Genomic DNA, 15503 nt, shown 5'->3' with positions numbered 1-15503 from the left:
GGACCAAGGTGGTCCACTTGGTAATTTTCCAATCTTTAGTTAAGATTTTAAATACTGAAGTTGGTTCATAGGAGGATAGATGTTTGTCTCCCATGGGGACAGGGAACAGTGGTTTTTCTTTTTCCTATAGGGATGGAAACAGCTGATCAAAGTTAGCAGCCTCACATTAGTTCAACTTCTCTGTCTAAACTTGTAATAATCGATTTCTTTCGTGTTGTAAACACTCAGCAGCATGTATTTGTGGCGTTAGGAAAGCTTTTATCTTACCAAGCTCATTCATTGCATGCCTATGCTCTTCATCAAACGAAAGCTTCATTAGCACGCACACGGCAGGGCAGATCTGATGTTCAACAGGAGCGGGCACTGAAAAACAAAGTTACCTGAGTCAAAAGGCTTTGTTATCTTAAAAAGGACGTCGCTACATTCTTAAATAAGCAGATGCTATTGACATCTCCCTCATGTATAGAAGGTTAGTAGATCAACTGCTGAACGGCTGAGTAAGTACCACAGCTGCAGAATAGCAGATGCGCCGAGGGCTTTCCTTGGTTCCACAAGCATGCTCAGCCCTGATCAGCCTTAACCAGGACTGTGGGCTAAATCTCTCCTAGGTTTGCTGAGCTAATAAACATACTTTGGTATAATACTGTTAGATTTTTGTTTCTAATTTCAGTGTGAACAACTATTATGGTCATAAATTAAAAGCATATGGCTGCATACAAATGTGATACCCAGTAGAAAGTTTCCTATACAAACAGATATAGTAAAAATTTAAAGAAAATAGTATCCAAGAATATGCACCTACATTTTAAATATTATATGTAAGATTTCAAAAGTCATTATTTGACAGAAAGTATTTTTTCAGAAGCAATAATATAAATTATTAAATAATTGTGGGTACCCCCATCAAGAAAGAAATGTTCATCCAAAGGCAACCTAACTGCTCATACTGACTCTAGCTCTAATAAGTAGAGTCTTCTTTTTTGTGCTTCTTTATAACAGGGTCTCATGACACAGGCTGATCCTGAAATCTGTGTAGTCCAAGATGACCTTGAACTCTTGGTTCTCATGTCTCCATCTCCCAAATGCAGAGATCACACACACATCATCAAAGCAGCTACCTTTAAATTGTTTGTTTGTTTGTTTCTTCTTGAAAGCTTGCCCGGAAGTTCTAGCAGGGCTTCTCATATATCCCTGACTGGATGGCCCTTGTGTTCTGGGGAAGGCTGTCCTCTTTAACTGAGTACTTGGCTTCGGGGGTGGGGTGGGAGCAATGGTGCACTGAGGAAGGAAGGAAGGCCAGCAAGCCTGCCCACCCAGATTACCCTTATATCTGACCTGCTTACACAGTACTATACACAACAGTTTCCTTTGTAAAAATTTTTCAGGGAAATGCAGATTTAAGCCTTACAATTTGTTAGCAGCATTAGTTAGCTAATACAAATTCCTTCTATTCATAAAGACAGCATACTAACTTAAAAAGAATCTCTAACCGACAGCTTTTGAAACATGCATTGAGATGCACACTGTAAAGAACATACTTGGGTTTTTGTCCTGGTCCATGCCTTGTTCGTGGGCTTCCTGCCACTCCCAACAGGTTTCACAGTAAGCTCGTATCTGTTCCAAAAGATGAAGGACTCGGATTTCACGCCTGCCTCTCTTGTCATCAGGCTGTGAGTGAATGATGTTGTGGAGTGCTGCACTGGCCCTGGCCCGAGCCTCTTTACTGCCCCGGGAATTTCCCAACAATACAGAGTCTTTGTCATTGCCATGTAAAAGCTGGATGAGGAGAGGAAGACATCCAGACTGCCGCATGGATATACAGCTGTCTTGGGAGCTGGACATAGCTAGCAAAGTTCGTGACATATCGTCCTTATCATGAGTACCAAGCATTGACAACAAGGAATACACCATTTCCACCTGTGGGCCAAATGAGTTTAGAAACAAAATTATAACTTTAATACCCAAAACTAGATCTAATGAAGTGATGAATGGGATTATTTACTATATTCAATAAAAATTAAAATAAAGCAAAAGTAAACTTTTCTGGATGAAGAGATGACAGCTATTTAAAAATCACATCCACAGTTGGTTTATGTGAGTAAGTAACAGTAATAGTGCATGCAGACTGTGATTCTCACAGTACTGAAATTGCTGTTTGCCTGTATCAGCCAAAGTAACTGATTATTATGAATGAAAATAATTTTTCTTCTCTCAGATACTCCATTCACATGCTCGCTCGCTCTCTCTCTCTTTCTCTCTGCAATTTGTTTAATTTAAATTCTTCAAATAAATTAAAACCTTTTTTACTTCTAAGAAATAGAAAACATTTGCAACAATTATAATCTACTAAATTCTAATTCTCTGCAATCATTACCTTTCATCAGGTTATAATGACATTTAAACTTATATAATCTGTTATATAAAATTATTTTGCCATTAAAAAGAAAAATGCCACAATCACAGACTCATGTTCTTTCTGAGAAGCAAGTGGTAAGCATTAGTTGCTTTGACAGACTGGGAGAATTAGCTTAGAAGCAAGTCAGAAACAGAAAACCACGAGCATCCAGTTAGCATGGGGTTACCAGCTTCTCCTCCAAGTCAGAGGATGCTCCATGAAAGGAGAGGGCACATAGGGAGTGTATCACCTGTGGAAGTCAGAGATCCACAAGGACACATCTGGCTGTACGATGAGACATAATTTTGGTCCTAACAACAGCGGCACATAAGTGTTAGGGGGTTTTGTAGGCAGAAGCCAGGGGCGCTGCTTAATATCCTATAGAAACAGAATGACTTAGTCCATGTTGCTGAGGTTGCCAAACACTGCTTGGAATGTGTAAACACACACACTTTCCACTGATGCTAGTTCTATTATGGCAGCAACAGGACTGAGGATAAATGTGTTTTTATCAGACTTAGTTCCAAAGTTTGGCTCCATCACTTTTAAGCAAGCAGCCATGGTACTAGGACTTATGTGATTTCTCTTGAGCATCAGTTTTCTGAGCTACAAAATGACAGGATTTACATTACACAGGAAACCAGGCCTGAAGATTATTATGCACAAATCACCGCTAAAGGAAATGCATCCTGCCTGAGTCAACCCCGTATTGATGCTGAGCCGATCTCATCAGCTCTAAGCCTGATGGCCTGAAGCAGCGTCTTCCTTTTCAGTAAGAATCTAGGGGACTGGTGACAATGCAGAGATAATTACTTATTGGCCCAGCTTAGAGAGGTCCCAACAGAAACTATGGTGAGTTACCACTGATCACTCAAATCCATCTCTTTAATACCCCCACTCCCAAGACAGGGTTTCTGTGGTTAGCCCTAGCTATCACTGTGTAGACCTCAAACCCAGAGGTCCACCCGCCTCTGCCTCCTCAAGGCTGAGATTAAAGGTGTGAGCCACCACTGACTAGCCATTTCTTTAATTAACTGTTTTTTCTTAATCAATTGAGCTCAGAGCTTTGAGCATACTTTACAAGCATTCTATCAATGATTTTCATCTTTAGCCCTAAAATTCACTTCTTAAATTAATGTTACTTTAATGTTTCCTAAGAATTCCCATATTATTTACAAAGCACAGAATATGCTATGAAGACAGTAATTCTTCAGTTTTGACTGAAAACATATTGCTCATAATTTCACCATAGTAAAATACTAAAATGATTTTCTTCTCATACATTTCCCATAATTGTAAGATATTTGCCATATTGGCTAATTCAGTTTCAATGAATTTTTTTCTGTCCATTTCAATAAATATTCATTAACACTCATTTGTAGCCTTGGTGAGATCCTAAAGACAGAGAAAAACAATCTGATTTTTAAGAGGGCGTTTCATCCCCACTGTGGGGTTAAGAAGCTTCTAGGAGTTAAGAAACTGCCTTCTGGAGACACAGCTCAGACTCCTGAGCTGGGGAGAGACTAACAGCCCTTCAAGGTGGGGCAAACATGTGCGCTGCTGCAGGCGCGACACTGAGGTGGGAAGGCACAGGAGTGATGAAGAAGTCAGCCTGGCTGGAGCTTAGGATGTTTGCAGGTAAATGGATAATGAGCTCAAAACAAAATTAACAGGCACCCAATTCTGTAGTTTTTATAATTCCCATTTCCTCTCATTTATGCTTCTTTGTATAAAAATGTCATTTTTCTTTTTAAGAGACTGAGTGAGAATTCTTTAAATGTTCACGAAGACCATCTTAGCACAATCCCCCTAGCCCTAGCAGGAGGCTTTGTAATCTGCCGTTACCTTAGTCCCCAGATGACTTGTCAACCTTCGAGGAGCAGAGTGCGCGCCGCTAGAACTCAAAACACTGGCTGGTTCCTGATCCACACGTGCAGCCGGACTCTAGAAGTTAAGCACAGTTAGGCAGTGCAATTTAGATTATAAATATAGGCCACTCTGAAGCTCCCAATTTAGAAAAAGCTGAGATTCTATTGGGGAAAGATGAGATAAATAACTGCAGTATAACATAACTATAGCAGGCTGCACAAGATACCAGAGGAAAACAAAAGAGGCGATGACCTGCTCTGGACTGAAAAGCTGCAGTAAATAAAACTTAAGGTAGCTCTAAAGACAAATATGGAGAGCACGGTGCATTCTAATGTGGACATAGGTTGGATTAAATAATTAAGTATCTGAGAAGGCTTTAAAGATGTTATATTTAAGCTGTGGACTTTAGGTGGGAGACCGGCAAAATCAAAATTATGTGAGGACAGGATGGGAAAATTACTGGTGGCAAAGATTTTAGATATAAGCCAATATTGTGATTCATGGTCTTTATCTAGGCCTAAAGTGAAACAAAATATGATAAATACATTTATGAAACAATAGCAAACGAATCATGATAGGCTATACTATGCTATTAAAATCATTTGTTTCACTGGGGAGATAATGACATTAGGTATTCATTTTGAAAAGCATTCTTATCTTGGAAATGAACAGTGAAATATTTATAGAACAAATGATAGAACATTTTCAGAAATGCAATGGGTAGTCACAGTGGATATGATCCACACGGAACCAGGTTACTCTCATCTTATGCCATCCCTAACTGCCCAAAGGAAGGAATCCTAGAGACCAGCAGCGGTGCATGGCTTTCCCCACTGGTCCACCTCTCCCTAACTTGTGCTTGAACTTCATCATCACTACCAAAGGCATTATCAAAGACCTTTAAACTGCAAAGCTGAGAACCCATTAAGGAAGAAGTCTAACATAAATAAGCAGGGACTTGCCTGAATAATTTACTTCACTTAGCTTCCTAAAGAAATTACCACAGATCAAGAAATCCTTTTTCTAGCAAGGATGTATCGTTCTCCTTTAAAACCACTAGTCATTTGCTCAATTATTTAACCACCAATTATTTATCAGAGACTGTAGTGCATAAAACAAACAACTAGATAATGAGCGCTCCTCTCGCTGCTGTTGTTGAGCCTGCATGGGGCTGACCGTGGCCTCTGCATGTACAGTTACGGCTGTGTAGCTCCATGTTCTTGGGAGGGGGTATCTCTGCTCTAGGACCCTTTCCCTCACTGGGTTGCCTTATCTGGCTCTGTGCCTAGTCTTACTGTATCTTGATATGCCATGTGCAGTTGATATCCCTGGGGAAACAGAGGAGGAGTATGGGTCTGGGGAGGTGATGGGATGAGTGGAGGGAGGGGAAACTTCAGTTAAGTATGTAATATAAATGAGAGAATAATAATAATAAATAATAATAATAATAATAATAATAAAAGGTATCTTGTATACAGATCCTATCAAGATAGGTTGAAGGGCCAGTTGTAGGGGGATACGCCTTTTAAACTCAGTACCCTGGAGGCACAAAATTGACTAAAGTGGTAATTCTGCATCAGCCTTTCAAATCCCTGGGTCTGGTGTCTAAGGAATCTTGGACTCATTGATGTTGACTGTCATCTACATTAGGATTTGAGAGAGCACTGATAATAACTATGTATACAATGTTGGTGGAATTAATGTAAAACAAAAGAATTTATTATTTAGAGAGGGAATAATATTTGGTTCTGAATTACCAATTTTTTTCTTTCTTTTTCTTGAGACAGTGTTTCTACATATGGCTCATGGCTGGCCACACTATGTAACCCAGGTTGGACTTGAACTGGCCATCCTACCTCAGTTTTCTTTTTCTTCCTTTTCTTTTCTTTTTCTTTCTTTTTTTTTTGTTTTTTTTTTGTTTTCTGAGACAGGGTTTCTCTGTGTAGCCCTGGCTGCCCTGGAACTCACTTTGTAGACCAGGCTGGCCTCGAACTCAGAAATCCGCTTGTCTCTGCCTCCCAATTGCTGACATTAAAGGCGTGCGCCACCACGCCCGGCTTCCTACCTCAGTTTTCAGTGCTGGGATTACTGACAAGGTTACCACGACTGATTGACTCCTTTCAATGATTCCCTCTTCTGCCATCCTCACGCTAAATAACATGAGGACTCTTTAAGACCTAGGTGGCTGCTGCCTTCTGACATTACCGTAGCCATTTTGTTTTATATCTGTGGTCAGCCATCTTAATACTGTTGCAGAGGACCTTTTTCGTGTCCAAGGTAACTATTAACCACCGCAAATCCTGTCTGGATATGCTTTGGTATTCTTGGAAATTGCCCAGACCCTCGCCCTCTTCTAGGGGCAATTGCAATAAAGGTCAGAACAGCTTTGTGTAGCTAACAACAATAACTATACTGCTTGTTTATGCTGAATTCCTTCCTTGTCTTCCTTGGACTTGAACCATCCGCCCAACCACTCGGCAGTATTTCCTGTAGCTGTGTGTGAGCTTTTATGATTGCTATGAGTTTCTATGGGTTTTGCCTTTATAAGCCGCCCCTGGGAAACAGTCAGGGTTGTAGTCTCAGCTCCTGAGTCTGACTGCATCCCTGATTGATCAGTCGTGTGTGTGTGTGTTCAGTAAACTATCCCTGTTTGACTGAGATCAGTGTCTGATGGTTTGTGGGGTGATTCCTGGACCCCAACAGTTTCAATCAGGCCTCTGGGGACACCCTAAGTGACAGAGGAATGGAAAACAGGACAGTATTTTCTTCCATTTTCCCAAAATAAAAATGACCTTATAGTTGTTACACAATGTAAAAACTTGACTTATTAAAAAGTTAAAATAGCTGTGTGTGGTGGCACATGCCTTTAATCCCAGCACCTGGGAGGCAGAGGCAGGCGGATTTCTGAGTTCGAGACCAGCCTGGTCTACAGAGTGAGTTCCAGAAAAGTTAAAATATACAAATATATAAGCAATAAAACAAAAGCTCTAAAGACCTCAGCACACAATGACAGCTACTGTAACACTGACCCTGACATTCCTTATGCAGTTGCACACAAACACATGTAATGAATTATCTCACTGGCCAATTCTGAAGCATCTTTATTAAATACCTGGCTTGTAAATATCTTTATATTTTAAATTTTTTGCTTTCTATAAATGGTTGCAAGTAACATAATCTTGACTTTTTTGCTGTTGTTCTGGGACAGATTCTCTTGTAACCCAGGCTGGCCTCTAATTGGCTCTATAGCCAAGGGTAGCCTTGAACTCCCAAATTTTATTGCTTCTACATCCCAAATCACAGGATTATAGGTACATGCCACTACGCCCAGCTTTGATCTTGACTTTTCCAAGTCAAGCCTCCTCCCTGACGACTAGCTGTCATAGCACTGGAAGATGTGTGCAAGGTGACAAGGGAGGGGGCAACTAAGAGCCTGCCCAGCTAGGACACCTAGGAACCACAACAAAGCCCAGCGTGTCACACACAGCCCTACGGGGGCTGGGCAGTGGCGACACATGCCTTTATCCCAGTACTTGGGAGGCAAAGGATCTCTGAGTTCAAGGCCAGCCAGCAAGTTCCAGGACAACCAGGCCTACAGAGACCCTGCCTCAAAAACAAATACAAAAACCCAAACAAACTAAAAACCTATAAATAAATATAGAAAGGAAGAAAGAGAGAGAGAGAAGGAAGGAAGATATTAAATACCCTAAGGGCGCACAGTGGTCCTCATACATGGCTGGCGGTTAACCAGCAGTTGCCTAACTAGAACTAGGCCTGCTAAACAGAGGAAACTGAAACTCTGCTTGGAGCTGGCAGTCTAGCCAGCTACCCAGGGCGAGTGAGGCCACGGCTCTTAGAGGAGACTATCACCAATACTTTCTTAAAGCAGCACACTCCTAACTCCATTCTAAATCCTAGCCTCACACCCGCATCTCAGCGCTGCTCCCACCCTCACTAAAGAAGCCTCTCTCTGAAATAGGTGGAGACCATTACAGAAAAGTAAGGATGCAGAGAACAACTGCCTCTGTGTGTGTACAACAGAACTCTTGTACGTAAACCACAGGGACATCTCTGAAGAGGGTCAGAAAACTGCAAAAGCCAGAGGACCAGGAAATCTGCTGTGAAATTATGTCTCTTAAAATGACAGGGAAGTTTCACCCACGATCCGGCACCTAAACAGGACCTATGAACAAGGACATACCAACGGACATGCCAGTGTGGAAGGGGGATACCTAGGGGGGGTGGGGAGGAGGCCTAGACAAAGAACTGCAGGCAACTGAAAATTAGTCTCCTCCAGAAATGAGTCCCTTTACTGGTTATCCAATATCAAGTGGTTAGCCCTGAAATCATGGACACTCAAACACTAGACAGACTCAGCAGGTTTTGTTTATATACTTATATGTTATATGTGTGTGTGTGTGTAGCAATAATAATTAAAGAAAAAGAGGCCATGAATTTCAGGAGAGGGCACAGACAGATGGACACAGGAGGGACTGAAGGGCAGAGGGAAAATGATGTAATTATATTTCAATTAAAAAAGGTAAAAGTAAAAAAATAATTTCTTGTTAAAAATGTAATTGAATAATGAATTTTACATGTATGGGTGTTCTGTCTGCATGTATGTCTGTGTTCTACTTGAGTGGCTGGCTCTTGGAAGCCAGAAAAGGAAACTGGATGCCCTGGGACTGGAGTGCTCTGCCATGTGGGTGCTGCGTCTGGAGGCTGGGTCCTCTGGGAGACTGCCCAGTCTGTTAACTGCAGAACCTCTCCATCCTGACCTTCTGTGTCTGCCTATCTTAAAGTATTCACATTCTTCTGAAACCTACTGACCCTTCTTTTGTGGTTTTCCCACCCACTTCCGTATAAAAAGTTCCTTCTGGTCCTTTTATATTTGCAGCAGTCTCCATTTCTGATATCGAGTATAATCAACTTAAAGATGATTTCCATGTAGTATCACAGATTTGTATAGATACTGTCTACCATATGAGTAAGACTTTAAAGTATACAGTAATTAGAATATGATCTCAATGAAGCCTCAACAACTAACTGTCAAATGAAACTTATCCTCTTTCTCCTACACTGTAGGAACATACAGTTCTCAAGGAATTCCTGGAACAGTAACACAGAGAAAGAACTCAAACCTTCTATTTAAACCTCACTATTTTATCCTAATTCTAATTCACCATTAAATAACTTTCCTGTACAATACTAACTAGCGATGCGGAGTAAAGTATCTGCTTTACTTCAGTACAAGGAAATATTCTGATAGTATCTTAAGCTTTATTATTAGTGGATTAACAGAATAGCCCCTTTTTTAGATATAAACAGTATATCTAAAGTAACTCAGAAAGACCAGTCTTCTGTGTTGGTAGAAAAATCAATTTAATAAAATTTTAGTTTTAAAATATCATTCCCTTACAACATAAAACTGTCTGTTGAAGGAAATTTGAAAAATATAGGATACATGAATGTATTTCAATAAACCGTTTGTAGAAAATTGGTGGCACAGTTTAGACATGGTAAAAATTGACACAGTCCCAGCTAAACATGATACAGTATGGAGCTTTTTATTTATAAGCATCAGAAAAATCTTTTCCAATTAAGATTTATTTCTCAATTTGTGTAAACTTAAAGTATACCAGAAAGTAAGAGCTAAAAGAGCCTTTGTGACAGTTAAAAACCAGAAGCATGTCTTTGTCCTGAGGCCTTAAGGAAAGCAGAACTGTGCTAACATACAACACCAGGGTCAGCTCGGAAGTAAACTCTCTCCAGAACGCGCCCGGCAGCAGCTGAAGGCCACACACGTGATTCGAGCAGGATCAGAAAGTGTCTCTAATGTAATAAGAGAAGCGAGAGTGCTTTCATACTGAATGTCTCTAGAGGCACACATTCTAAGGAAACAGACAGGACTTGTCAATTTGAAAATATTCATACCTGACCACTACTGGAGGCTGCGGTGTTGCTTTCTGCCACTCCGTGGCCTTCGTGCTGCCGGTCAGCTTCATGGGAGGCAGCATCATGCCTGCTCTGAGATGACCTCTGTTAACATGGAGTTAGCATCATTACGTACAAAAAACAGTATGCTTTTAGAGCTCACTGCTTATTTTTTGCTTCAAAACTCTCGGTGAATCAATTATATAGGCTGACAAAGGCACAGAAGTGCATGCTGCACTTCGGACCTCCAGCCTGGCTAAGTGTCCCCTGAGCACTTGGGCTGTACAGACAAAGGATTTCAGAGGCTCACAGTAAAGCTATTCTCCACCAGATGTGCTCTCTCATTATCAGGAACACAATCCACCTACAGAAAATAACAGTCTTTGGGTGCAAGGTCATATGACTTTGGCATTTAACAGAACTGCAAATCTAGCAGTTAAACTAACACCAAGGGTTACAAATAGCTCCCCTGTAGGCACATTTTTACGGAGAATATGTGCACATCTTCTGCCAATGTCATATGAAACCAAGTGATAAGCTCTTTGAAAGTGATAAATAAAACAGAAAATTTTGCTAATGTACCCACCCTCTGTTATATGAAATAAAAGTGACATATTATACCTAGTAAAAGTAGTAATTTTAGAACAGGATATACAAATCGGGTACTTTGTAAATACAAATTGGGTACTTTACAAGAACTAAAATAATCTCCCATATCTTCTACAGAAACTCTTATCTGTTTGCTTTAGGAAAATGCAATTATCATAATCTAATGTAAAGATTATGCTTTAACAGTCTGACATAAAGTACCATTATATTTTAAAAATGCCTTCCCGGAAGCCTTTCTAGACCACTTAAAAATGTGACATGTATCATTTTCACCCAAAACTAGTAGTAGCTGTAGCTAAGCAAAAGAGAAGTGACTCTCAGTAATTCAGATGCCTGCATGCTCACAGCTTGTCCTGGCGAGGGAACACACTTTCAAAAAACCAAAGCTGTAACAATAAAGTCAAAATTCTGACAAGTTCGTCAAAGGAAAGCCAAGAGCTCCTCGTGAAGAAAGCTGGGAGCTGTGTGAAGCAGCAGAGCACTTTCTTAGGAAGTGGCACTGCAAAGAGGACCTGATAACTAGGATGGTAAACAGAGGGTCACATGGAAAGAGCTGCAGCAGGGGAAAGTGGCTTCTTGTAGCAGAGCAAAAGGTCACAAACTTGCCCAAGCACCACAAGGAAAGTGATGAGCAGAATTAAGGTGGCTAAGGGGGGAAGATGGCTCAGTGGTGAGTGCACTGGCTGCTCTTCCAGACCACCCACGTTTGAGCTCCAGAATCCTCATGGCGGAACTCCAATCCCAGGGGATCTGATGACCTCTTTTGGCTTCCGTTGGCAACAGTTACACATGTGGTACATAGATATAGACGCAGGCAAAAAGGCATTCATACATATAGAATAAAAATAATTTTATATGCTAGTTTTTAAAATGTTCTGATTTTGTTGGTTTGCCTAAGTTATTCTGAGGCTACCACATTATCCCATCCATTTTAACTACTCAGATAGTCTCATGTAACCCAGACTGGCCTCAAACTTGCTGTGTAGCCGAGGATGTCTTGAACTTCTGGTCCTCATCTCTGGAAATGCTGGGATAACAGATGTGTGACCCTATCCCTGGTTTTATGTGGTACCTAGGGTTTTGTGCATGCTAGGTCAGTACTCTGCCAACTACACTACACGCCATCTACTGCCTCATGAGGTCAACACTAACATACCAACGGGTCAAACCTAAGTGACTTAAGTAGCAGTTGGGAGGCTAATGCAGTAGCATTAGTAAAGAAGAGGCTGGTATGTCACAGGAGGGTAGTAGTGGAGATGGAAGCACAGCTACAGAGAGAACCCTGACAGGATTTGGTGCTAGACTGGTGTGACCTTGGTTAACCCTGGCTAACTTGATGGACACTCTCCTAGACATGTGAGAGGGAGTGCTACGGACATTAACAAGGAAGAAAGGCCGTGCTAGATGTGGGCATCACTACCTGATGGACGGGACGAAGGGAAAGAAAAAGTGGCTGGGCACCCACATTCACTTTCCTGTTTCTGACTGTAGGGGGTGCTGTAGTTACCCACCTCACAATCCCGACCCTATGCCTTCCCAGGACAAGACGCTGTGCCCCCTCAAACCCTTCTTCAATTTTGGGAGGTGATTTTTCACAGCCATGAGGAAAGTACGTCCCACAGAAGTGGCATGAGGAGCAGGGCTGCTGTGGTGGCGCCCCTGCCCATGTGGAGATAGGCTTTGGGACGGGTCTGTGGACTACAGAAGCCCTGGAATGCAGTAAGCCATGGGTTCTCAACCCTCCTAATGCTGTTACCCTTTTACACAGTTCCTGTGTCCTACTGACGCCCCAGCCAAAGAATTATTTTATTGCGACTCTTTAACTTTGCTAGTTATGAATCTTAACGTAAATATCTGAGTTTTCTGACAGTCTTCCTCCCCCGAAGAGGTTGAAGCCTACAGGTTGTGGCCTACCCTAGGCAGAGCTTGATGAACCGTTCTGGTGGGAGCACTGGGAGAAGGGCACACAGTAGTAACTATGCTCTCAGGCTTCCCAGGGGAACAAAGACTATAGGAGCTGGGCTAGAAGCCAGCTGTGCTACATCTGGCAAAAAAACAAAAACAAAAACAAAAAAAACCCCCACGCATCCTGAAAAACTGTGACATAATTCAAAGGTAATACACTAAGTTATAGAGGAAATTTTGAGAGCGCACCATACAGGCTGTGGTGTGGTCTCATGCACTGCTCTTAGATTTACAGTGAGAGAGAACTAAAATATTGGGAAAATGCGGAGTCTGGCAAACAAAGGAGCAGGAGGGGAGTCTGAAGCTGATTAAGGACTGATGCAGACAAATGGTAAAGGTTAGAGGCTGGCACAATTAAGAAACTCACCCTCAGGAGGAAAGGTGCCTTACAGGCAAGACTCCAGCCACTGAAGACTCCAGGCTGGAAAAGTGCAATTCATAGGGAAGGGGAGAAACTGAAATAACAAGGTTGCCTTGCTTGAAATCCATCATGGAAAGTTTCCTGGCTCTGCTGCCAAGGTGCACAACAGACAGATAAAAACTGGTCAGACTACCGTTCACGCTGGCAGCAAAACTGGACAGAGTTGCTCAAGTGGTCTTGCAGCTGTGCAAACTTTAAGATTTATAGCTCAGGGAAACTTGTGCCAAGAGTCTAGGAAGCTGCTGGGGCATGAGGCAGAGGCAGAGTCCCTGCAAGGAGGCCCTGAGAGACCACTTCATGAGGCTGTGAAGGTAAAGCCTCACTGCAGTAAAGAGCTCAGTAGATCAGAGATGGCCAAACCGCAGAGAATCGCACACATGGAATAGAAGCAGCCTAACAAGAGAGGCTGCATGCATGGCAGGAGGCAGAACTAGAGAGGCGGGCAGCATCCGGCTCTGCCATGCTGTGGTTCTCACTTACTTTGGTCTCATCTGTCCTTGCTATCCTCTCAAGTCTTTCATGTTGGAATGGGAATGTTTGCTATGTGAGCCTTGAACTACTGATCTCCCTGTCTCTGCCTTCTGAGTGCTGGGTAACAGGAGTGCATTACTGGCTTGGCTAAAAAAAAAAAAAAAAAAAAAAGTAAAAACTTAAAAAAGCAATTCTGCTTAAGCAGTCAAGTGCTACAGAACATACCTACTAAGTGTTCCATTAAATTATTTTCAATAAATTTACCAGTCTCACCACAATCCAGTTTAGAGTATTTTTATTATTATGACAATAAGCTCTCTCTGGTCCGTCAGTCAGTATTATTGCACCACTGTTGTCACCATGTTTTAAAAATGTTACAGCTATTTTTTTATTTTATTTTACTCAGTTAAGAGACTGGGGTTTTGAACAATGTTAGCCCTGATGACCCTATGAAATTGTTACGTCTGACCTCCCTCCCCAGTAGCTGTAGCCATTTTGTTCCAAGCCTGCCAGCTACTTCATATTGTTGCTGTAACTGGCCTGCCAGTCACTGACATGGAGAAGGCTTGCCTCAAGGACATGCTGATCACACACCCCGTTTTGTTCTGTATGAGGTTTGCTAATCATAAGAAATTCCACAAAGCTTTATGTAGGACCCTTCAATTCAAAGGTCAATATGAACTGTTATGTCTACAACTGACTCACTGACCACTGGGCAGTCCAGGATTAAGGTATGCATTCAATAAATTACTCTTGCTTAACTGAGATCAGAGTTTGTATGGTTTGAGTGGCGATTTCCAGACAGCAACAGAGATGTGTAGAGATGGACTAAATGCACTGTCTTATGAAAAGTCCATGAATACTTGAGAGTGATGGTGGGATTTTATGATTTAAAAAGGATGTGTTTGGGTGTCAGGCTCACAAGGGGTGGGTGGACCTTGTGAGGGTTAATCTTCATCACAGTTATGACTTGACTGGATCTGAACTCACCTAGCAGATACAACCCTGGGTACGTTGGCTTAACCAAGGAGGGAAAATCTACCCTGAATGTGGGTGGTGCCACTCACTCAGCAGCTGGGTTCTGGACCAAATAAAACAGTGAGGTGGGAGAAGGCACAGAGCACCAGCGCTTGCCTCTCCTTTCCTGACTGTAACCCCGAGCTCATGCTTCCATGTCCTACCCACAAGGCAGACTGGAACCTCTCAAACTGTCTGTTCTCTTCATTTGCTTTGTGTCTGGTATCTGCTACAGCAGCGTAGCATGCTGTAAGCGGTTACTAACTGGCTAAAGGGTGTGAAGGATTATTCTGATGACCGTTTGCTCACGCAGACTATGGAGAGGAAAGATGGGGACTAAAAGGGAGAAAGAAGGGGGCTGGTAAAGAGGGTAGACGGGCTTTGGTTGTTTTGTTTTTTGAGACAGGTCTTGCTATGCAGCCATGGCTGAAGTGGAACTCACTGTGTGGACCCTAGCTGGCTTCAAACTCAGAGATTTGCCTGACTCTGTTTCCCCAAGTGATAGGATTAAAGGGGTGTGTCACCCAAGTGTTAAGTAGGTTGAATTTAAAATCTTTGACAAATCCTAAGTCCTAAGTGGTGATCCATGGTAGGAACACAGGATTAAGAATCTGGACCTCAAGGGGATAAAAAAAAAAAATCATGAACAAACAGCATATAGATGGTACCTAAAGCCTTAAAACATTAGTGAGATTGTCTAAGGAAGAGAAGATACAGAGAAGGGGAAGAAGGAAGGAAGGAAGGAAGGAAGGAAGGAAGGAAGGAAGGAAGGAAGGAAGGGAGGAAAGAAAGAAAGGAAGGAAGGAAGGCAGGAAGGAAGGA

At 42.0% G+C, this 15503-nt stretch overlaps 1 protein-coding gene across 14 annotated transcripts in view; it reads right to left on the bottom strand.

The window, feature by feature from the left end:
- Window positions 1-15503, bottom strand: part of Apc (APC regulator of WNT signaling pathway) — a 100397-nt gene that overhangs the window by 19183 nt on the left and 65711 nt on the right. For 10 of the 14 annotated variants that reach the window (XM_029472055.1, XM_021150171.2, XM_029472054.1 and 7 more), the window contains 4 exons: window positions 10199-10303; window positions 4241-4339; window positions 1539-1917; window positions 268-363 (listed from right to left, as the gene is read on the bottom strand). In XM_029472055.1, coding sequence (XP_029327915.1) covers window positions 268-363; window positions 1539-1917; window positions 4241-4339; window positions 10199-10303 — 679 coding nt within the window. The remainder of the gene's footprint in view (window positions 1-267; window positions 364-1538; window positions 1918-4240; window positions 4340-10198; window positions 10304-15503) is intronic. The other 4 variants (XM_029472064.1, XM_029472065.1, XM_029472066.1 and 1 more) reach the window with 2 other exon arrangements.

This window comes from Mus caroli, chromosome 18 (genome assembly GCF_900094665.2).
Source record: "Mus caroli chromosome 18, CAROLI_EIJ_v1.1, whole genome shotgun sequence".
NCBI lineage: Eukaryota > Metazoa > Chordata > Mammalia > Rodentia > Muridae > Mus > Mus caroli.
The sequence above is the reverse complement of the archived record's forward strand: the minus strand, read 5'-3'. Positions and strand labels throughout refer to the sequence as shown.